This window comes from Amblyomma americanum, chromosome 9 (genome assembly GCF_052857255.1).
Source record: "Amblyomma americanum isolate KBUSLIRL-KWMA chromosome 9, ASM5285725v1, whole genome shotgun sequence".
NCBI lineage: Eukaryota > Metazoa > Arthropoda > Arachnida > Ixodida > Ixodidae > Amblyomma > Amblyomma americanum.
The window spans coordinates 16,188,191-16,213,332 of NC_135505.1; the positions used below are offsets into that span (position 1 = coordinate 16,188,191).

Consider the following 25,142-nt stretch of genomic DNA (forward strand, 5'->3'; position numbering starts at 1 on the left):
CCACGGCCCAATGCCCTGAGGCGACGGTTGCAGAACTCTCCTATTTTCCACGCTGAATGTGTGAGCTCCAGCCTCAAAGAACGAAGCCCACACGCTGCGTCAGCTCTTTTTACAGGAATATTGACAGGGATTCCGTCATTGAGGGCAAACTGGGCAGCCTCGTTTGCCTGGTGATCTCCATTAATACCGCAGGATCCTGGCAGCCACTGGAAAATTATGTCATGTCCTTTCAATGTGGCGTCGTGGTACAGCTTGCAGATTTCTGCAACGAGTTGTTCGTGTGACCTGTGGAGTAGTGCAGCTTGCAGGCCTTGAAGGGCTGCTTTAGAGTCGGTGAAAACTGTCCAGTCGTGTGCAGATTCCTGACTAATCAACTGAACTGCAGCCTGCATGGCCGCTAGTTCCGCACCAGTTGGGGAGGTGAGATCGGCAGTCCTCGCCTTAATTAAAATAGACCTGGCCGGTATCCCCACAGACCCAGCAAAACTTGTTGAAGTCACTCAGCCATCTGTGCAGACATGTACGCTGTGTCTATGGTTAAAATGCAGATGATCCAATGTGATTTGTTTGAGAGCAGGCAACGATAAACCAGATTTCTTAGTAATTCCCAGAATAGAGAGGCGTACCCGAGGTTCATGGAGACTCCATATGAGTGAGCATGGTCTTGAAGCAGGAGTGAACTGCGAAAGAAGGTAGGCACGATGAGCAATTACTTTTGAAAATGCAGTATGTGGTTTGAGTACTAGAAGAGCTTCAAGATGATGACTCGGAACTCGTGGGAGGTGCCGAATGTGTGTTCTCATGGTTTCAACAGCAATTTATATAGTAACAGGATGGTCCCGAGCGACAAGAATAGTGGCTAATGCAGCCGCAGAGCTCTACGCAAATCCACAGAGTAGCCAATGTAATCAGGATGTAAATGAGACTGGCAGTATCACACAGCAATGGGGCATCCTCCCAGTAACGAAAGAGGAGGTAAAGAAAGTCTTAAAACCAATTCAAAAGGGGAAAGCAGCTGGTGAAGATCAGGTAAAACCACATTTGTTGAAGGGCGGAGGGGAGATTGTGCTAGAAAAACAAGCTACCCTGTATACGCAATGTGTTATGACCTCGACCGTACCAGAAACTTGGAAGAACGCAAACATTAAACTCATTCATAAGAAAGGAGACACCAAGAACTTAAGAATTACACACCAATCAACATACTGTCCCTTGCCTTCAAGATATTCACTGAGCTAGTCGCAAATAGAATGAGGACAGCCTTGGACATCAACCAATCAAATGATCAGGCAGGCTTTCGTAAAGGAAACTCTACAATCGACCATATTCACACTATAAATCAGGTGATAGAGAAATACGCAGAATTTAGCCAATCCATATATATAGCCTTCATGATTCCGAAAAAAGCATCTGACTCAGTCGAAAACCTCTGCAGTCATACAGGCATTGCAGAATCATGGTGTAGAAGAGCCTCATGTCAAAATACTGGAATATATATATATATATATATATATATATATATATATATATATATATATATATATATATATATATATATATATATATATATATATATATATATATATATATATAGGAACTTCACAGCTACCACAGTCCTTTATAAAGTCAGCAATAACTTTCCAATAGGGAAGGGCGTCAGGCACGCGGACACGATCTCGCCAATGCTATTCAGCGCCTGTTTACAGGAGGTATTCCGAGGCCTGATTTGGGAACCGTTGGGGATGAAAGTTAATGAAGTAGACGTAAATTATCTGCGATTCGCTGATCACATTGCCTTGCGGCGTTGCTCAGGAGATCAACTGCAAATCATACCTATACCTATACCGGCTGCGTAGCTACCAAGTCCTCCATAAAGTCAGCAATAAAATTTCAATAGGGAAGAGTTTCAGGCAGGAACACACGATCTCGCCACTTGCTATTCACCGCCTGTTTACAGGAGGTATTCAGTGGAGTGGATGGGGTGGGAAACAGTTGGTAATAACATTTAAGAGAGAATCCATTAGCAATCTGCAATTCGCTGGTCACATAGCACTGCTAAGTCATTCAGTAGATGAACAACAAAGCATAATTAATGTATTAGACAGGCAGAGCAGTACTGCGGATCTACAAATTAATGCGCAGAAAAACAAGGCAACGTTAAACAGTCTCGCAAGGGAGCAGCAGTTCATAATTGACAGCGAGGTGCTGGTAGTGGTAAGGGAATAGGTCTACTTAGGATAGATACTGACCGCAGATTCGAATCACCAGAATGAAAGAACTACGAGAATAAAGATAGGGTGGAGCGCATGGGGTGGAGCTTCTCTCGGATAACGAATAGCAGCTTAGCAATATCCCTCTGGAGAAAGGTATATAACAGCTGCATATTACTGCTACTCAGCTATGGGGCAGAAACGCGGAGGATAACGAAAAGGCTTCAACTTAAGTAAAGGACAACGCTGCGAGCTATGGGAAGAAAAATTATACGCGTAACGTTAAGAGTCAGGAAGAGGTCAGAGTCGATCAGGAATCAAACGCGTGTTAATGGCATTCTAGTCGAAATCAAGAGGAAGAATTGGGCTTGGGCAGGGCATGTAATGCGAAGTCAAGATAGCCGTTGGTACATAAGGGTAACTGAGTGGATTCCAAGGGAAGACAAGCCACCAAACAGCGCAACTAAAACGAATTACCAGAAAAAGAGATACACGGACACGCGCCTTCGTTTTAGTTGCGCTGTTTCGTTCCTCAAGATGCAATACCAACTCGCCCACTATGTTATGTTGCTAGAAGAGAAGCGTAGCAGAAAGTTAGGCGCGCGGAAGAGATTAAGCAGTTTGCTGGGATAAGGTGGTCGCAGTTGGGACAGGACAGCATTAATTGGAGAGATACGGGAGGGGCCATTTGCCTGCACTGGGCGGAGTTAGGCTGACGATCATGATGATGAAGGGGGATTTGGAGTTCGTCTTTTCATCGCGGGAACTGAATGTTGTTATGCCTGCGCCCGCCTCGAGACTAAGTGAAGTAAGGCGCAATCTCTCTTTTCCGCGTTCCTGTTTTGAAGAAGCTTCTTCTCAGTGCAGCCGTGTTCAACGCCAAGCAACGTTGCGGTGAACTTTTAACACCAAATTTTTCGCTTCCGGTCTCTCTTCGGCGCGCCGAGCACGGCGGCGGTAGGGTGCCTCGATGGCCGCTCGGCCTGGAGACAAAGGAGCAGTTTCCGGTGATTTCCGCTACCCCACGTGCCTGCCATGCGCATGGTGACTTGCGAAGAACAAGTGCGGGCCACACGTGTCGACAACCTGCTGACCCTGGGAGCGCCACTCGTGCACCAGCCGCTGTTTGCGCAGCCTAAATGGCACCCTCCTCACTCTCAAGCTCAACATGTGACTAGGGAGTGTCCACCAGTGTGAGGGTGTGTGCGCCAATGTGAACTGAAAAAATGTCGGTCAAATACTTGCCTGCTGTGTGAATGTGTTTGAGGGTGTTTACACTGCGAATTCTGACGCATGCGCTGAGAGTCTCGTTCTTTTTTGTTTCAAAGAAATCATTTAAGACCATTTGAAGCCAGCGCCCGTCCTGATCTTGTCTTCTATCAGCTCGTCTTTTTTAGCGCTCTGGAACTTTTCTTTTTTTTCAGTATGCACCAACTAAGCCAGCAATTGGTTTTCCTTACCAATGTAAACTTTCCAGTACGCTCCTTCCTCGCCAAGCCCGGCCTCCATTTAGTGACTTTAGGGGAGAAAGCCCTATGAAACTCGGCAGCGAGTGCAGCCTAAACTCCCATTTACTCTTTACGAGTACAAAGTGTAATTAGTTTGTATAAAGTTTTCCATGGTTTCTTCGTAACCACGTCTTCGATTTTCTCGCCCCTTCTCCGGCCCGACCACGGTATTCCCTAATAAATCGCATTAAATGTCCCGGCTCTCGCCATCTTTTTAATTTACCGCGGGGAGTAGGAGGCGTCGACCAACATAGTTGCTATGGCGAAAAGCAAGCACCATTTGTGTGGCGGCTTGCCGCTCTGCTGTTGGCAGAGTTGAACGCGGAGTGGTCTTCAAAAATTTGCGGTGATCCGGTAGGACAATGTTCAGCAGGAGCAGATGGTCGGGCGCATTTTTCCTGCGGCAGTAGACAAAGAAAACTTATTCCGCTTGCTTAGGGCTTATTATTTCACTGATATGTTTTCTGAACAGGATATATGCACTGGTTTTGTGAAAGTATTATTTACGTCGCATCAAAAAATAGTAATAAAAATTACTTCGTGTGTTTCAATCGATTAAAGTATTTTCATTCGCCATCACAAAGCGAAAATGTTGAGTCTCACGAAAGCAAATAGTCGCAGCGTAGTTTTGTGTTCATGGGCTTAAGTTTCGCTGCGTCGGCTGCGACTGAACCTCTCTATTCAGGACGTCCCTTCTTCCCATCTAAAAGAAAATATAAAGCATGAACGAATTTTTCTACAATGCCTTTTAGTTCACCTTTAATGTGTTAAAAACTAACGCAGCTCTGTTTCGGCCTAAGAAGAAGCAAGTTTTAGATGCAGACATCATTTCCGCTCTCGCTTGAACAAATGTTGACCTTGTCCAAGATATAAAGTACGTAGCTATCCTGTTTCATGAAAACAGGCTATGGAATTGGCACACCTACCTAATTTTCTAAAAACATTCCAACATTGTTGGACTGCTTCCAAGAGTACGTTTCGTTTTTACCGCAGAATATAAAAACCCTGATTTGAAACTCACTGTTTCATTTTAATCTTAGATATAGCTCTTTGTTATTCGGTACAACTACGAATACGAATTTTCCAACCCATTTCGGCTTCAAGCAAACGCAGTTCATATAACTGCAAGTATTCCTAGTGATGAAACACACAATGTTGGAGTTAGCGCCTATCCTGTCAAGTTCCTTCTGTGTGCTCTTTCGAAATGTAGCGCGGGATTATTTTTTCAATAAAACATGCAGCACCTACTAGCCCCGCAACGTGTTTTGTTAAGCGAACACACACACACACACACAAACAGCTATTTTCAATATTCTAAATTTAGTAGATTCCTGATTTACATAACTTTACTCTCATTTCTCACTAATAAAACTGTCTAAAAAAATGAGCTCTATCTGAATCACCTCGCAGACGCAAACCCCCGAATTAGCCCATATAACACTGTCTATACTCCCTCTGAAAAGTGTTTTGCAGCGCTGTGAGGACTGCGGCGATCTGAACCAATCAGAACGGCTTGCGCTGCAAAGCGTTTTCCTCCGGGCTAAAAAAAAAACAGTTACTGCTCGCATGAGACTCGGCCGACGCCATGTTTATGAATGGCGGCGCACCACTGCGCAGTGTAGGCCTCCGCAGTGCTGCGTTCGTGCGGACTTTCTCTGCTAATTTAAGCAGTGAATGAAACACTCGCTGTACTTTGAAAACACTCTCCTGAACTTCCTTTCTATTACCCAAGTAATTGTTTTAAAACAGTCTCAATACTGCTCAAATAATTCAATAATTATTTGTTGTCTTCCTTGACCCTGACTGTACGAGAGAGCGCTACCTTCCACAGTCCTGCAAATAACTTGTGAGATGAAGTATAAAAGGTGCCTCGACTACGTACCTGTGACGGTCGTCAGGTGATCAGACACACTCTGCCAAGTGGTCTGAACACGTTCGATCATGTGCTAGAAATGCTCGCTTAGAACGAAGTTGGCGTTCAGCCCCAGTATTCGTCAAAGGCAACTTTACTAAGCTTAGAATGGTTAGGGATCGGGCTAGTGGGTAATCGACGTGAGGTTCCATAGCGCAAAACAAGGAAGGGACACAGCACGAGCGCTAAGCATGACATATTGGACGTTCTCTTTTTCATTTTAAATGCAATGCGTATGCCCTTAACGTTAATGTATTTGCGTATTGGTTCGCTGTTCACTGTTGTTTTGCACTTCAATGTATTGCGTCCATCGTTTGAGTAAAGTTTTGGTGGCATGTGAACAGAGTCCAGGCCCCGTCAGAACTATAATGCTTTTTGCTTCCGCTCCTAACATCTCGCTTTATGAGAGATGTTTAACAGCTTGACTTCGACTTTGACCTGTCTGGTCGGTCATATGCCGTGAGCCTCGGTCAATCTGAGAGCTTAGTTGTCAACAGGTATTAAAAGGAAGGGTGCTTCGGGGTCAGTTTTGCTGCTTTAAATTTTATGCATTTTCATCACTGAGCTTCCTACCCCAATTTCCTCCCCCAAACGAGACGCCATTTAACAAAATCTCAACATTTCCCCGCGCCAGTCAGAGCTCAACTCTCGCGTAACACACTCGCACCCATCCTGTGAAATTTTCTCACTAATGCTTCCATGAAAACACCCAGGCAGGTTCACGCGTCAAAGCTGCACTAAACAACTCGCTGGACAAGCAACATACCGAGACTCTGATGCGGGTAGTTGATGACCCACTCGACGGCCGAAGACAGCAATCCGTGCACGAGTAGGACGGGGGGCGCAGGCGCTCTGGCGACCGGCACCCTGCCTCGCGGCACGCGCTGCAGGCTGAGGATGTAGCCATCTGCCGTAGTCGTCTCGTGCTCCTCAGCGGGGTAACCCTTGCTGCGCACCAGCTCGGCCTGAAGACAGCGCCAGAAAAGTGCAGGTTTCAACCACTCGGAGCTACACCTACTAGGTGCGCGTTCAATACCATCTGCCTTAAAAGGAAGCATTGTTTAGAGCGGCCAGCTCGCAGCCTTGCCATTCATTTTTACGCCACGCGGGAAGCGGCGTATGACAAATAAAGGACCTGTATTGCGACCTGTACTGGGTAGCTCTTGCAAACAGCTTTGTTTTCAGAGGTCCTAATATATGGCATTTTGCTGAGAGCCGAATCAGCCTCGGACATTGAAAACATAACTTCGGTATTTTCTAATATTTTGGCATGGATATTTCTAATAAATTAACAATAAATGTAGATAAAACTAAACATGAAGTTTTCCTCTCTACGAGAAGAAACAGTGGCATTGATACGGTTCGCATATCACTGAACAACAGTAGGATTAAGAGGTTTCTTCTTTCAAATACCTTAGCCTCGTCGAGCGTCACCTGCGTTGTCAAGAACAGAACGAAAAGATGTGTAAAAAGGTAACTTTCGACAGCTACGCACCTTAACGAATGTCTAACAAAGAAGGCAGTCTTTCAGTTGCCGCAAAACAATCACCAACCGCTGAAATGTGGTTCGCTTTTGCCTTCAAAACAGGAGCCTCCACCAGTGCTCTAGAGGAATTTTAATTGAATTTCTATAACACTAGTCGTCCATCATTACTCAGAACAAACCCAAAGCCCATTTCGAATGCCGCGAACGTTCGCGACAGTCAAGCTATAACTGTTGCCAACAGATCAGGTGACGTAAACGTCAGTGAGCGCCTGTACTTAACCTCGCTTTCACCTATTCATTCTGCCCCACATTTCCTAGCCGCTTCCCACCATTCCCTGCACCTACTTCTTTCCAAAGAAACCTATTTTCTTCGGCTCATCTGGTATCCGCTCTATTATAAACAATCTAAAAAGGTCCTGAAAAAACTTGCGGCGCAACATCTACAACACAAGAAAGAAAAGTAAAACACATGCGCACACTGGCAACTCTTTATTGGAAGAAAATTCGCATATTTATAACCCTCATTCGCGCATGTAACAACGCTCTATCGCTCCCAACCCAGTAAATAAGAAGTACTATGCAAATGACAAGACTATCCACAAATCGCAGAACACTTCTTCAACCAATCCTGCACTTAAAGCACTAGCTTAGAAAAAAGGTTAAAAAATAAACCAAACAAATCTTAGCAATAATTCCTTCAGTCAATCGCAGCAAAAGCAGTATCATGCATTCGAAGCGAAAGTATTTAATACCTTAAAAGTAAAAGAAAAATAAAACCAAGTAAAATAACAATACAAGCCACGACAACAACAACACCCCCCAGCAAACAACGTACCTCCCCAGGAGCGCCCAGAAAGGATGGAATGTCCCTGTCCCAGTACAACATTTATAGAACATTTCCAGGGCGTAGAGGCAGGACATAGAAACACAAGCAAAAGGCAACTGCGCCCACTAATGTCCTAGAAACGTTTTTACGAGGGTTTTAAGCAAAAACAAAAACAAATCATAGCACTTTGGTCCCAGAAAGGTAACTGGGAGAACGTTTTTGGGACCAATGCTTTTCAACAAAAATACAAATTGACTCCTCGCTCCCTTTTCTCTCTCCCTTGTGCGAAAAGCTACGGGGAGAGAAGGTTTTGCGCTCGCACTCGCCGTTTTGAGAGATCAGACAGTTTTATTCGAACAGCCGAAGGAAGCGCAGTTCACCCCGCATCTCTCTCGTGGGCCGTCGGCTCCATGCTGCAGGCAGGCAGGCGACGGCGGTCCGCCTTTTCATCGCATCGCCGGGAGCGGCGGTCACCAACGTGCCCGTCTTCAATAGTGTTTCCAACTTCAGCACGGTGCGGCGGTCCCCGCAGGCATCTCCAACTACCAGCAGTCCTCGTTGCGCCGCTGTTTAGCAGAGGCGCAGTAATGGGCCTCCCGTCGCTCGCCCCGCTTCCTCGTTGGATGGAAGCCATATTGCGCACACGTATTCGCGCTGCCCCTAGCCGCCCGCGCGCAAGCCCCAGCACGCAGCAGCTCTTGCTCTCATCACTGGGCTGTCGTGAACTTCATAGCTGCGGATCCATGGCAGCTTTCCCGCGCACCTCGGCGTGCCCCCATAATTCCTTTTGGAACTGGTGCAGCGGTGCGCGGCGCATCGCACGTCTTTTGCACAGCTTCACGGCCCTACACCACAATGACGCTCTTTCAAGGCAATGGCAAGCGGATTTCAAGGCAATGGGCGACTCCTAGCGCGCACTCTGCATCCCTCAGCGCCTCCAACGACTGTGGCGTGTTGTTAGTGGCAGCGTGGCCGTCCACTGCGGTCATAGGCGGGAGAGATCTTCGGAAGCCCACCAGACTCTTGCTGCGAGTGCCCATGGATTAACCTGCTCTACCTACATTGCCGTCCTGTCGCAGCGGTATAGTTTGTGTTGTGTTCGCGTCGCTGACTCCCAACCCACTCCCACCGGATTACTTGTGCCTTGATCACCTTGATCTCGCCTCCCACGCCGTATTGTGCCGCACGCATGGTCTGCTGTACCATGGGTGCGGCGAGCCAGGGCTCCTACTTCAAGACGTCCCCCCTTTTCATCCGGCTCCAAGCAGTCTTATCTCCACACTTAGTCACAAGAAAATAAAACGGGGGTGTAACGAGGATGTAACGCGTATGTTTTAGCGTTCGCTGTGCCGTGAGAAGGCGCAGGACAGAAGGCTGCGCTGAACTCATATATATAGTTACAGCATTTTATTTCATCCCCAGGTTTCTGTAGGCAACGTCATCAAGGTATGTGGTTTAGCTCGTTTTTTATTTTCGCCTCGTAGAATTAATTTTTTTTCCTGTTTTCATAACACGCTCAAGATTACTTCGAGGTTCTTGCGAGAGGCAATATCCGAAACCCGCGTATCTGTATCGTACGCCCATATCGTCTTTTCTTTTGGCACCCAGGTTGCTCTTTACATGCATTTGCTTTTGCGTGTGCATATATGCTTTTGTACCCTTTAAAATGTTTGCTTAAGGTGCATCAACTTTCAGCCTGTATTATGTTTTAATTGCTCCCTTTTTTTTCAGATTTCTCAGAGCTAGAGAAAATTTTGGCCATTATTATTTGCTGGTGTCGTAGTGCTCTGTACATTGTGTGTTAAATGGTGCATACATATGCGTCTCCTGTTTGTATTCATTTAAATGCAAAGAGCACATCTAATAAACTGAAATTACATCTGTATTGCGCTGCTATTTCCTGTTATATGGGCGGGATCGGGCGACTTTTTGAATTATTATCTCCTTTGAGGTGTAAAATTCTAGCACATTTCATGTTCTTGTGGCGGGAGCAGCGCAGCACGAAACAAAGAAGAGAGAGGCGGGAATCAACGCTGACTAACAACCAGATTTTTAATCCACGTTAGATCGAATATATACATCTCGCTCGTGCAATAAGGAAAGGACAGAAGCATCACAAATGCATAAAATGTACACATGGTAAAAGATTAGGACAACGCACGCAGATAATCAATTTTGGTGTCACGAAACGCTATCGAAAGTATGCTGACGCATATACGTCGCTCTTTTGCCCGATGTTGAAGGCTTCTTCAATCTCCCTGGTCCGTTGATTAAAATACGACGGGATGACCATTGTGTTGATAAGCTGCGGAGCGCATTCATGCTCTCTGCAATGTTTTGCTAATTCACTGCTCATGGCGCCCTTTAAAGATATTTTGTGCTCTCGAAGCCATTCATTCAAACAGTGCCCTGTTTGACCAATGTAGGTGCGTCCGCATGACAGAGGTATTTCCTAAACCCCGCTTTTCACACATTTCACGTTTTCTTCCCGTGCTTTTTCTTGCATTGATTTTTCTTTGATCGCTGTTGACTTTGGCGCACAGGCTTCTTAATTTGTTGGGTGCTGACATGAGCACTTTTACACCAGCTCTTGCGCCTACCTTTTTGTGACTGGGAAATGCCATTAATGTAAGGAATGACCGCGTACGGCTTCCTTTCTTCTGATGTGGTTGTGACATATTTCCTGCCTCTAAGTGCTTGCAGAATTCCTTCTGCGACACTGGATAGCAGTCTCGTCGGGTAAACTGCTGCTTTCAGCCGACTATTCTGGGCGTCAAAACTTCCTCGAACTTCATGATGACCGGATCTCGTCAATGCGGCTCTCATTGCTACTTTTGCTAAGAACTAGAAAGACTAGAAGAACTAGAACTAGAAATAACAAGTGAACTCCCAGAAAACAACGTTATGCGATTTCTTGACTGGACGCTAGCCTTTCTGGGCGCTCACATATGCTGGCGGTACGGACCACGAAGCTAGAAGGGACTGCTCTCCTACACATCTGCTCACTCCAATATCATCAAGCGGGGGCAGAAAAAAACAGCAATGAGAGCCGCATTGACGAGATCCTGTCATCATGAGGTTCAAGGCAGTTTTGACACCCAGAACCGTCGGCTGAAAGCAGCAGGTTGCCCGACGAGACTGCTATCCAGTGTCACAGAAGGGATTCTGCAAGCACATAGAGGCAGAAAATATGTCACAACCATATCAGAATAAAGGACGCCGTACGCGGTCATTCCATGCATTAATGGCATTTCCCACAATCTCAAAAGGGTAAGAGCAAGAGCTGGAGTAAAAGTGCTCATGACAGCACCCAACAAGTTAAGGAGCCTCTGCGCCAAAGTCAATAGCGAGCAAAGAAAAAAATCAATGCAAGAAAAACTCCTGAAAAAACATGTGAAATGCGTGAAAAGCGGCGTTTATGAAATAGTACCTCAGTCATGCGGACGCACATACATTAGTCAAACAGGGCGCTGTTTGAATAAACGGCTTCGAGAGCACGAAAGAAAGGGCGCCATCAGCAGTGAATTAGCAAAACATTGCAGAGAGCATGAATGCGCTCCGAAGCTTATCAACACAATGGTCATCCCGTCGTATTTTGATCAACGGACCAGGAAGATTGAAGAAGCCTTGAACATCCGACCAAAGAGCGACATCTGCGTCTGCATACCTTGAATAGCGCTTCGTGACAGAGAAATTGATTATCTGTTTGCGATGTCTTAATATTTCACCACGTGTACATCTTGTGCGTTTTTCATGCTTCTTTTTTCCTTTGCTATACGAGCGAAATGTATATATTCGACGAACGTGCATTAAAACTCTGGTTGTTATTCAGCGTCGTGTCCCGCCTCTCTTTGTCTCGTGCTGCGCTGCTCCCGTCACAAGATCATGCACCAACCAGCCCAAATTTTCACCTTGTTAAAGGACATTTCATGTAAACAGGTAAGTCTGAATGGCCTAGCCAGCAAGCATTCAAGTTGACAGATGTATTACACCGCCTGTAACGTACGCTTGTGCCTGAAATTTGGCACATATGTGCGCTTAGATGCCTGAAGTCTGCATGAAAAAGAGGAAATAATTTTATTTAGCCAGAGCCGAGAAATCTAGCATTAACCTTTTTGGGCTGTCCCTGGGACGCACAACTTTTTGTACACGGCTAGTTGTGGGGATGTTTTTTGTACGTCTTCGGGAAAAATGAGAACCTCCTGGGGACATCCCAAATCTCCTGATGGGATATTTCTGGGAGATTTTGAGGTGGTTTTGTGTTTGTCGGGCCAGGTTTGATCTGGAAGGCCAGATAAGGAAGAAAGAATTTTTGGCGGTTTTTCAGTCATACACCAACTCGCCCCAAGGGCCGTCAGTTTAAAAAGATCCTCTTCTTGCGGTATTGCATGACGTTAAAATGCTTACATGAACATAGTTCCAATATTTTAAATTTCATTTTCATAAAATCACTGAATAATAGCCCTTTACTCAGACACTGGAAGAGAGGCAAGGTGGTCCCACTGCATAAGCCCGGTAACACGATTAGACCACACGTATACAAATTGCTTTGCAATCAGTACCATGCAAAATATAACTTTGCCACCACCTCGTTAACTTTTTGGAGTAAAACATCTTTTTTTCAAGAGGTAACACTTGCTGTTGCTCTACTTAGACTTGCATGATGTTTGACGAACAAGCGCAAGAGGACAACGGATAAGTACAAAAGAAGGACGAAGGAAGCGCTTCCGTCCACGTCGTCCTGCTTGCGCGTTGTTCTCTTGCGCTCGTTCGTCAAAGATCATGCTTTTTTTTCATAGCAGACAAAGCAGAAGCTTGGGCAGGTTGGTTCAACATTATAGGAACAGTGCAAAAACTGGGACGTGAAAAAGGTACAGCCAGGTCGCTGTAAATATGGAGTCAACATAGCAGTCAACATGGGTTCCGAAAGTCTTTTTTTTTTTTCACGCGGAATGCGATAACATTTTTTAATAATCTTCACGCATATCTGGACACTGCGTCTATAATAAGCTATTTTCTTAAATTTTACGAAACAATTTGACAGTGTTAACCGCCACTTACACCAGCTAAAACTCGGCAATCTTGATCCTTTAATTTTTAACTGAATTCGAGAGTTTCTAACCGCTAACCATATGTTAGTCCAACAAAAAACAAATATATTTTCAAACCTTCCATAAAAAATGGTGGTGGTTTAGCTCTGGTTAAATCTGGATTCACCCCATAGCTACAGCTGGTTAAGTGGAACTTGGTCACGTGACCAACCACGTGACCAACCACGTGATCAGCCACACCGCCGCGCTGCCTGGAGCAGCTCCGCACCACATGACCAACCACGCTGAAAGCTAGAAATGCTACCGTAATGTAGATTTCGCTGCAAAAAGCAATTGCGACAGCATATTGCAACCTATTAAATTACCTTTTTACATTAAAGGGCCACAGAAATGGGTGTTTCATGGCTTTAAAATGCTTGCACAGTGCAGAGTACAGGCCACCGAGCGTCCATGACGCGTACGAGACCTCAAAAGCGGGCGGGAAATTTACAATGCATTTTAAAAAATTCCCGCTTTCGCACCTCGCGACCTGGAATTCGACGTCACGTCTTGCAAATGCCGCCAGCAGCCGAGGAGCTATCATTGGTTCACGGCGCGAAATTCCTCCAGACGTCATGCGCTACCGCGGCCGCTTCGCCCGCGCCGCAGCCGGCGGAGGTACGGGAGGGGCCGAGTGAGTGGAGGCGGCGGAGGAGCGTCGCCGTTTTAGCGTGCGAAAGAAGAGAGAAAGGCGCGAAGACCCGGAACTGAAAATTTTGTTTATATATAAGTCAGCTTCCACAAAACGCATTAAAATAATTCTTGCTGGTGGATAATTATGAACCGTAATCTTTTAACGTCCAAGACATATCGCACCTTTATTGAGACCCTCTTTCTGGGTCCCTTTAACCATGTTCGCAATATGATTAAAGTCAGATGGACATGTATGAATTACGCAATGCTTTTAGTCTTCATTTTGAACTGAGGCAGAATGCTAATCACTTGAAAATTTCATGAATAACAATTGTTATGTTGATAATTGTAGTCTGTATTTGTTTGCATTTTTTTTTTAGAAGTGAACTTGCATTGTAACTTATTCTGTGGCCACTGCTGCATTGTATGGGCCCCCAGGCGCTTTTCAAGCTATCATAAATCAGCTTTTTCGCCAGGGGGCCTTCAACATCAAGTTGGAAATAAACGAATGGAATTTACTGGACCACGATTATCCTAAATTTCCTGGTGGTCAGAGGTATGTAAATGCTGTTTTGGCATCCATACTTTTTTAAATTTACATCAGAGACCTAACCTAATCAAATCACAAGTTCCATTTGTCTATTTGCTAATGTCTCCGTTATAATACCGCGAGATTGAAAGTAATTACGATACATTATCACTCCGTTACGGTCTGAGTAAAATCGCAGCCTGGTGCAAGATTTGCCTAATGGAGCTGACTACTTCTAAATAGAGAACGATGAGAATTTACCTTACTCAATCAGCTAGCCCTCTTATTTACTTAAATATACTTCCCTTGACCCAATACCTTCTTACAAATACCTATGCGTGCAAATTACAACCTTTCAAGACTGAAAACGACGCGAAAAAACGGGACAAGATAGAGAGAAGCAACACATAGAGCACCGAACTTACAACTGAGTGTATTTCATGCGAAAGCGCAATAAATACAGGAACTACACATAAAGTAAACTAAAAGAACACCATGATATAAGACTGATACTATTTCAGGACAATATTTAGAAAAGCTATCTCTTTTCTCGATAAGCGAAGAGACGGCACGCTTAAGCACTTGTCACCTCTCATGTGGATGATGAAAGCTTAGTACAGATCTCGTTTCCATCGGCTCGCGTACGTGCGCAGCACTTTGCTTTTTTTGAACTGGGGAGTGCATTTGCATGTTGTCACATGCTTGGCGAGTGTCTTGAATCCAGAACCAACTGGCCCAACAATCATCCCTTTTGCAGTTACAACCTTTGTCCGTAAAGTTTCGAGACTGATTTATTTTCTTCTCTAGAATTGATTTCCCAAAACAAATGTTGGTGCGTATGTGAAGAGCGATCGTTTTGGGATAACGTGAGTTATTTATGTAAATTGCTGTGGCAGCCGCTAGATGACACTACATGTAGAAAATACGGTGTCACTAGTCGTCTGCGCATTCTAATGTGAGTGAATGTGGAGAGATGGACGTCCACCTCGAGCATCGTGTAAACAAGAAATTCTGTGTGAAGCTTGGCAAGACAGCCCCACAGACGTATGAGCTCCTTTGTGATGCTTACAGCAACGAGACATTACCGCGGGCGTGAGTTTTCGATTAGCACAAGAGGTTCGTTTCAGGGAGAACGTCGGTGGAAGACGACACAAGGCAGGAGCGCCCTTCAACCTCACGGAATGAAAACACGTGACTAGGATCAGGGAAATCGTATAGCAAGACCGCACCATTACAATCCGCATGTTATCAGATGCTTTTGACATTAGTAAAACAACAGGCCACCAAATTTAGCTTGAGAACTTACGTTTCTCAGCCAAGTACATTCTGGAGTCCCACAAGGAAGTGTGCTTGGCCCCTTGCTTTTTTGATATTTATTAACGATTTACCTAACTCCATTTCTTCCCGAATCAGACTTTTTGCCGACGGTTGTGTAATTTATCGCAAAATTTATACTAACGAAGATCGCCTAGCCTTACAATCTGACCTCGAGACAGTAACAGCATGGTGCTCTACTTTGCTTATGCAACTTAACCTTTCCAAAACAAAATTTGTCTTTTACTAACCGAATGTCTCGATTCCAAACAACATATTCTTTCAATAACACTCCAGTCGAGTTGATAACCACGTATAAATACCTCGGTCTTCACGTTCATTGAGACCTAACATGAAACCACCACATTAACCTTATTCTTGCATCTGCTACTCGGTCATTAGGCCTCTTAAAGGGACACTGAGGAGAAATTGAAGTTGGCTTGTATCGATAGAATACCAGCTCCTGATCACAAAAACACCGCTCTTAATGAAAACAAAGCTCTTGTAAGGTAGAAAATAGCAGGAACCAAAATACAGGTATCGCCACCACAGGCCAATCTCGCAAGTACAAGCGTAGTGACGCCATAGGACAAGAGACGCCACCTTGGAGGAATTTTCCATCCTACTTAGTGTCGCGAATCTCTGAGGCTGACAAAGGTAGGTTGCGCAGATCAATATTGAAGTAAGTTTTGTTTTAAAACCAATAGTGCACTTTTATCACAAAAGGAAGGCAGGCAAAAGACAACCTGAATGTTGGAAGCAAAGAAAACCGATGCTTGGCGGCGCCACAGGCGGCCAGGAGAGTTTCGATTTGTTATGGCGCTTCGCGTCTATGAGGTTTGCGTGCCCCGTGGTTTTGGTTTTGACATGCTTCGATTTACAAGCGCCGAACAGCAGAGGAACTCCAAGTACCGCTTCAAGTGCTAGTTAAACTGTGAAGGAGCCTGTTAAGGCTTGTCAGACGATCGCCACGGTCGATGAAAAGCTATGATGGCACGATGGTCGGTGATCGTACAAGGCAGCACTTGTGTATTCGCACGCTTGCCCGGCGAAACATTCCCGTCTGTGCCAGTCAACTTCAAACTACTTAACGGAAATCGTTTATTAGGGACGGGAGACAAGGTACAAGGCAGTTCAGAAAAATTGCTGATGGCCTAGCTCCGTTAGGCCAGGATATACCTAGCGAAAGCGCGGAGATTTCTGCATCAGAAGAGTGCATTCACTAGATGCGCCTTTATTGACGGCTGAAACTTGAGCCGTCGTGGCGGAGCGGCAGCGTTCCCGCCTGAAACGCCGAAGGCCCTGGTTCGATTCCGAACCTCGGCACCGGACTTCTTTTCTTTTATTTAGTGAGTGGGCGGGGCGTTTCAGTGGCTCCCATGGATGCTGCAGCTGAATACGTTGGTTAGCGGTTAAGCGCAGGCTCTGTTAAGGCGCGTTTATGCTGCGGCGAAGTCACGTCGGTCAAAGCGAGACCCTCTATACTCCAACTGCGTTTGACCGCCGACGCGTTCGGCGGCTTCGGCGCACTCTCACCTCATTGGCGGGGAGATTGGAGCATATCTATTTCGCGCCGAGTGCGCCAGCCGCCGCCAGCCCGGCCAGACTGATTTGGCTCCGCGGCGAGGTGCGCGTTGTATTCAATAGCTGCGGCAGTTCGGCGGAGCTGTTCTTTTCGAGCTCGGCTATTTTAATCCATTCACAGTACATATCTGAAGGTACGTACATGCAAGTTGGCGAGAGAGCCAGATCCAGTGGACCCGTTGGATCTAGCGGAAGCCGTTGAACCGTCGTGCGCCGGCTTTGGTTTCAAGCCGCCGACTTTAAACGCGACCGCCGTCGAGCACCCATTTGTTTTTTTGTGGCAAAAAATAAATAACTTGGCCCTTGCAACCGTGGGAGACCTCGACGCTGCTTGCTGCGCCGTGCAACCGCTCCGTTCAAGGAATCACAATCCGTTGGCCCCAAAGCCCCGGCCAGCCTCCGATGGGCGCAACGCACCCCTCGCGACTACCCGCACTAGGGTTATGATATTTAATTTGCAACGGCTGCTCTCTGAGGAAGGGGGAAACCACCCGCCGGCGCCTATAACCTAACCGTGCTCCCTCAAAAGCATCGCACGCTCTGTGGGGCTGAGGTCGCTGAAATGCAGGCCAGAGTTTTTGCGAGAACTACGTCGTCGTGTTCGGGAACGGGATCCATCGTAACGCTGGCAAGACGGCGGTGCAAACGTAAACAAAGCGACGGTGGCGACCCCCGATAGATGCCTTCAACGTGCGGCGGCGGTAGCTTTCATTTCGGCAGCTGCTAGATGCACCGCTAGCCGCCAGAAATCACGGAGTCTCCGTTTACGTCACGTTTCACGTCACTCCGTTCTGTGTCGTCATAAGAGTTCTCCGTGTCGTCATAAGAGTTCTCGAGTTTGAATCTGAACGGCGGGAAAAATTTGTCAACTTCGAATCCAAATTTCTTTGAAATAAATGCATCTTTTGCTCCCGGACAAGCGTCAACAAAGCCATGAAATGCCGAACTATCAGATATTGCTAACAAAAAAATTTTGATAGGGTTCTCCTCAGTGTCCCTTTAAAACGTAACTTAAAGCATGCTCCCTCTCACCTCCGATTACGTGCTTACACCACTCTTACTCGACCTAAAATTGAATATGCTTCGGCTATCTGGGACCCGCATCAAGCATATTTAATAAATAACATCTAATCATTGCAGAATCGCGCAGCTCATTTCATCTACTCTGATTATTCACGGGTAGAATTCATAGCGCAAAAAAGACAGGGACACAGAAAGACGACCACCACAGAGCGCTACTCTCACGTCATACCAGCATCACAGCCATGGAGGAACGCGCTGATCTGCAAGATCTATAGCTCCGTCGTAAAGTTGCACGCTTATCACTTTTTCATAAACTGTATCATCACTCAACGCTTCATAATGACTTTTTTCTTTGCGTTCCTCCATTTTTGACCGCCGCGACCATCCGTTTAAAGTTAAGCGCTTGTCATGCCGTACATCTAACTATGCACATTCATTCCATGCACTATAACCAACTGGAACGCTCTCCCTTCAGGTGTTACTGCCACCACTGATCCGGAGAAATTTTATAAACTAATATCTGCCACTACTTCTGCGTAACAACTTTTTGTACATTAACTTACCAGTGCATTAGGTTTTTGTCTTTTATTTCTATTATTGATCATTCTCGTTGTTTTATTTTCATGCCGTTGTGGATGGACAATGTATAACTTGTATTAACTTTACTCTGTTAATGTTTCTGTTTCCTGCCATTTAAGCTTCAACGTTTAATTATGTCGGTTTTTTATTTTTATTCCAAGGATCCATATGCTTTTATCTGTTTCTTGTTTGTAGTTTCTTGAAGTTTTTGGCTTATTTATTTCTTTCTCGATTGCTTGCCTGCACCGCCCCCCCCCCCCCTATGTAATATCTTCAAACTGAAGGCGTTTAGTGAATTTTGTATAAATAAATAAATAAATAAATAAATAAATAAACGAAAGCTGAGTCTCAGATTTGTTCCGCACTCCCTCACACAGGACCAGAAGGACAAGCGGGCATCAGTGAGCGCTCATTTGCGCTCCGATGCAGAGAAGGATGCTGCATTCGTCAACAGCATCATTGCTGAAGACGATGCGTGGTGTTTTCAATACGATCCTCAAATAAAGCGGCAGAGCGCTGCATGGCGGTCCACAATCTCTCCGGCGTCGAGAAAGGTGTGGCGACAGAAGACCAAAACAAAGACGATGCTGATAGTTTTTCTCAATGCCAAAAATGTAATACACCACGAGTTCGTCCCACAAGGGCAGACCGTGAATCCGGAGTTTTATATCAGCGTGCTCCAACATATGCGTGATGCACTGCGACGCCGTCGCCCTGACTTATGGTCATCTGGACAATGGAGCCTTCTCCACGATAACCCAAGGCCTTACACAGGTCTCAGCGTCGCAAAATTTCTCGCTAAGCACAGCATTACTGTACTTCTCGATCAGCCATACTCGCCTGACCTCTCCCTATGCGATTTTTTCCTGTTTCCTCGTGTGAAGAGAGCCCTAGAAGGCCGCATAGATGGGGAGCGTGGAGGCCATTCAAGACACCACGACAAAGGAGCAGAAAGCCCTACCAAAAGAAGCATTTTCCAACTGCTTCCAAAACCTCGAGAAGCGTTGGAAGCTGGGTATAGACTGCAAGGGAGTCTGTTTCGAAGGGGAACTGCACAAATGTTTTCAATGTAAACGCATTTTTTTAATGGAGTCAGTTTTGGAAATTTACAGACAAAGGGTGTATTAACAGCCTCTCATAGAAACAACACATCAAATACATTACTTCAAAACTTAACCGCATGCTTGACTACCTAAAAGCAACTTTCCTTAGCTCCATCACCAACAAAGGAAATGAATGTGGTTTTGTTTATAGGTGTTTAACGTCCCAAAGAGACTCAGGCTATGAGGGACGCCGTAGTGAAGGTGTCCGGAAATTTCAACCACCTGAGGTACTTTAACGTGCCAGTGGGGTACTTTAACATCGCAAAGCATACGACGTATTGAATTAATACATTAAGTGATAGTGTATCCATCTTCTTAAAAAAAAGAGAAGTGTGCGCGTTGTGGTTAGACTATGTAATCAATCGGATTGCCCTTTTTGCAAAACCTTAAGCAGCTCCAAATAAAACTGATAGGTGTTACCCCCGGATTCAATGCAGTATGACAACTGACTTTGAAAAACTGAAAAAAAAATGGCCAGGCTTAGCTTGGTTAAGCCAAGAATGCGTTGCATATCTCGATGGAGTTCCGAGCTGCTCCGTTGACTCGATAGGCTATAGACTCGATCGCCTTTGAAACTGCCCGTGTAGCAGCGCTCGATCGCCTTTGAGTCGATAGACTATCGGTTCGAGGGCCCTCGAAATGCCCGTGTGACAGGGGTATAAGACTGTCCCGGCGAAGGAGCGCAGCTCTTTTATACATATGCCGTGACGTCAATCATAGCACAGCGCCCCAAGCGGGAGGAGCGGGAGTCAGGTGGTGGCTGCGGCCGCGCGCGACCGCGCCAGTTGGGGCCCAGCTTTTCCTCCGTGACGTCACGCGCCGGCGCAGCGCCCCTAGCGGGAGGAGCGGGAGTCAGGTGGTTGCTGCGGCCGCGCGCGACCGCGCGAGTTGGGGCCCAGCTTTTCCTCCGTGACGTCACGCGCCGGCGCAGCGCCCCCAGCGGGAGGAGCGGGAGTCAGGTGGTGGCTGCGGCCGCGCGCGAGTTGGGGCCCAGCTTTTCCTCCGGCTGTCGTGACGTCACGTCACGTGGTTTGGTGGCTGCCCGGCCGCGCCCAAGGGCTGAACTGAGTGATTGCAATATGCAACGCATAATAAACAATTCAAAGCATGCCATTCCCTAAGTGGTGACGGCATTTATACAGAACAAAGCATACTGCACCTATCTTCTTTCAACGTGCCTGAATAGCGGGTTTTCAGTGCAAGTTTTCATCCAGTATTACTCCGAGACAAGAGATATTAATAGTAGGTTCAATTCGTTTGCCCAACTACTGTATCACCGGTGGGTACCCGGCTTAAGCAATGTGAAAAGCTTGGGAGACGGGTCTTTGACCCCACCTTGAGCAGACGAAAATATCTTGCGACATGGCGCTCTTTGGCCGCAGATATCCTTGCGCCGTAAAAATTCACTGTCATCATCATCGTTTTCTCAGCTACTGCAGTGCAGGCCGATTTGAAGATATTGTTTTTATGAGACTCTTAGACATAATTATTTCTTTTTTCCTGTTAACATTAAAACAAGCTTGTTGGAGGAAAACCGGTTACAGTCTCTAATTCCCGGTTACCAATACCTGTAGACTCATGAGCATATAAAAAGCAGTGCCATCAGCATGCATAAAAACAGAAAAGTGTTTGGTACAGTGCTGTAGATCACTGATGAATAGAAAGAATATAAATTAAAAACACTAATGTTTCTCCACCATTCAGTCTTTTCTCATTACCATACCATAACCCAACCTTCTTTTTTATTTTTTTTCCTTTGTGACGTGCCTAAAAAGAAAACCAACTCGACCCCATTCCTTCAACAGCCTCGAAAGAGGCTAGCAGTATGTCCCAAATAAATAAATAAAATAAAAAAGATATGCATTAAATGGAAGTCAGCTTACCTAAGTGTCGCAATATATACGGGGAACGCTTAGTTCGATTTTCCGGCTTAAACGTTTGGAACACAGTGCCTAATAATATGAAACTTAAAAATACCTGTAAGCTCATTTTGCAAGTTTTTTTTTTTATTAGCAACTAGAAGGGTCCTGACTGTCGCACACGTTGTTTGGCTGGTTGGTGCATTCTATTAAAAAAAAATAAACCAGCCAAAACGCGCCCACAGGAAAACTGAGAAGAATATATAGGAAAGAGGCGGCCTCTTTAGCAATGCACGCTGTCCAATCCCCGCCATGGGTATGTGCCATTAAGCATGAGGACATCATCATCATCCTATCTTCTTCGCAGTTTTCCTGTGTGCGTCTTTTGGCTGGTTTATTTTTTTCTCTGACTTTCCTCTGCCCTCTTTTTTTGTGGTTTGTTAACCTTTTGTGAACTGATATTCTCTGCTTTTTCTTATCATTCTGTTTCTTTTTTTAAATACTCTGCGATTAATTATTGGCTGAAATGCGTATTTGTTCTCAGCGTGTATTTTTTAATAATCTTTGTTTCTTTTCATTTCATTTCATCTCATTTTAAGCCGCCGCGGCGGCTGAGTGGTTATGGCGCTCGGCTGCCGGCCCGAAAGAGGCGGGTTCGATCCCGGCCGCGGCGGTCGAATTTCGATGGAGGCGAAATTCTAGAGGCCCGTGTGCTGTGCGATGTCAGTGCACGTTAAAGAACCCCAGGTGGTCGAAATTTCCGGAGCCCTTCACTACGGCGTCTCTCAAAGCCTGAAATCGCTTTGGGACGTTAAACGCCCATAAACCAACCAAACCAACAATTTCATCTCATTTTATTCCTAATCTTGCCGTACAATTTCTCAAAACACTGACTGAACCCATAGCCAGAGGCTAGTGTGGGGTTAAGAAACAAAATACATTATGGCAATTACACAGCACTTGTGTAAAATGAAAAGCACAACATCACAGCGAAAGACCAAAATACAGCAAACAATTAGGAGAAAATAGAATAATATGCATTTTATAGCAGAATGAATAAAGATCTATCATGAACAACACTGTACAATAAACAAAAAACCGAAAACGACTGTCACAGAGGTCAAAGAAGGCTCATCAAGTATGTACTTAATGTTTTATTTGTTTCATGGGACTGTTTTATTTCTGGGGGTAAAGCATTCCAAACATTTGCTCCTGAGCACTGCAGAAATCTTTTGCTGTAGATGTCATTATTAACACTTCTTTTTGGGCTAGTTGGTGCATACTTGAATTAGAGAAAACCTAGCGCCAAAACCATGCAAACCACAAGGACGAACGACGACAAGACACAAGCGTTATTTATATATCGGTACATTATATTAAAAAATGGCTCGGTATACTAGCTTTGTGTTATAATTCGGATAGCCCGTTTTTGTCATTGCCGGAGAGGATCAGAGTAAGTGTTGTACAGTATTGTGCGTTTTTATCGTGAATACTTTCAAAAGTTCACCCGCCTCAACCGCTGGCTCATTTGCGATGAAACTGCACACAGAGCTTGCGTATTATGGTAACCTTTATATCGTAGCAAGTTTGACAACAGTACTTACTTAGCTGAGCCGTGCATGATGCGAAAACGTAATCGTCTACGTAGAGATCGACGTACCAAAACCTGCAGACGATGTTTTTTTCGCTGAATGGCGGCAGTGGCACCATCTGTTTTCTGCAGTCGAAGGCGTCCCGACAAGGCCGCCGAGGCGAGTGTTGCAAGAAGCGCGGGCCCTTTGAATATGCCGTTCCGGCCGTTTCGTCTGCTTCAACTGAAGCGCTTACAACATTTTCGGCTAACTGAGCGGGAAAAAATATAAGAACAACTGATTAAACGGGGTTTTACATTTCAAAGAATATTGTTTGCAACGCTCGTCTCAGCGGCTTTGTCATGACGCTTTCCACTGCCGAAAACAGATGGCGCGACTGCAGCCCTTCAGCGAAAAAATGTCGTCCGCGGGTTTTGGTTCCCCGATCTCTACGCAGAAGATTACGTTTTCGCATCATGCACGGCTCAACTAAGTGAGTACCGTTGTCAAACTTGCTACGATACAAAAGTTACCAAAATACGCAAGCTTTGTGTGCAGTTTCACCGCAAATGAGAAAGCGGTTCAGGCGGGGAAATTTTTGAGTCTTCAAGATAAAAACGCACAATACTGTATGTCCAACTCCATGATTCTACACAGTATGTTAAATGACTGTTAATAAGGGCAAAATAAAGGGTACGCAGTGTATGTGTATTAAAACAATCGCGGGCCTGTAATAAGGCATAACAGCCAGAAGACAGCTTCGAACAGGCGGCTCTAATCTGATTTTTCCGGTGAAGATGGTCACCTAGAATGACGCCAAGATACTTAAATGAGTATGTTCATTCAACTGAGTGGTCGTTAATGAAAATGTTAATTTGGTTGCTGTCAATGAGTTTTGCTCGTGAGCTAAAAACTATATATTTGGTTTTGCTTGAATTAGTCTTTAGCTTGTTGGTAAAAAACCAGCTTGAAATTACTTTCAATTCAGCGTTTGTTTTTGCTTCTAAATCATCATGGTTGTAAGCTGTAACTATGATCGCAGTGTCATCTGCATACATTAAAATATAAGAGCATCTCAGGGCCTTCGGCAGATCATTCAAGTATAACGACAATAACATGGGCCCTAAAACAGATCCTTGAGGAACCCCGGTCTGTAAATATTGAAGTGGGGATATTGTGACGAAGAAGACGTGGCGCCCATCACCTCATCGTGGTGGCCAGCACATCACCCCTTTCTCGTTCCTGTCCAACCATCCTCTTAAGCCAGTAACCACTTCGCGCGTCTCTGTCACCGATCGGGACGATCGCTCGGTGGCCCCGGATAGTGTGACGAAGAAGACGACGAACTGTGCAGTGGCGCAGGCAGGAGCGCTCGCGCTAGGCTAGCAGCCATTAAATCATCTCCTTACCATCGATCATTCGTGTCTCTTTCTTCGGCTGTCCGCCACGTAACAATATAATGTTATTCATACCTACAGCTTGTTGACGGTTTTTGATGTACCTGGAAAGTAAGCTGTAGATTTCACCGCGGAGTCCATAATGGTCTAATTTGTTGAGCATAATAGCGTGATCCACGGTATCAAACGCTTTTTTTAAATCAACAAATACAACGGCTAATAGTTTGTTTACATGTAATGCTGTATTAATTAATTCAGACAAGCTTAGGACAGCAGATGCCTATGAATTATGTTTTCGAAATCCATGATGCTGTTGACAGAGTAAGCTATACTCTTCTAAGAATTTGCAAATATTGTTGAATAACATCTTTTCGTAAATATTATTAATAACACTAAGGACAGAAATGGGTCTGTAGCTTGACGGGTTGGATCGGTCTCCATCTTTGTAAACCGGGACTACTTTGGCAATGTGTAGTGCGGAGGGGTACTTTGCACATTTTAATGAATGATTAAAAAGT

The 25,142-nt window shown here is 45.3% G+C and overlaps 1 protein-coding gene across 1 annotated transcript in view; it reads right to left on the minus strand.

Annotated features, from left to right (window-relative positions):
- The window catches only part of LOC144105182 (lipase member K-like), a 107,718-nt gene that overhangs the window by 78,611 nt on the left and 3,965 nt on the right, over positions 1–25,142 (minus strand). Inside the window, exons 2-3 of the mRNA XM_077638337.1 lie at positions 7,044–7,064; positions 6,397–6,595 (exon numbers count right to left, since the gene is read on the minus strand). Coding sequence (XP_077494463.1) covers positions 6,397–6,595; positions 7,044–7,064 — 220 coding nt within the window. The remainder of the gene's footprint in view (positions 1–6,396; positions 6,596–7,043; positions 7,065–25,142) is intronic.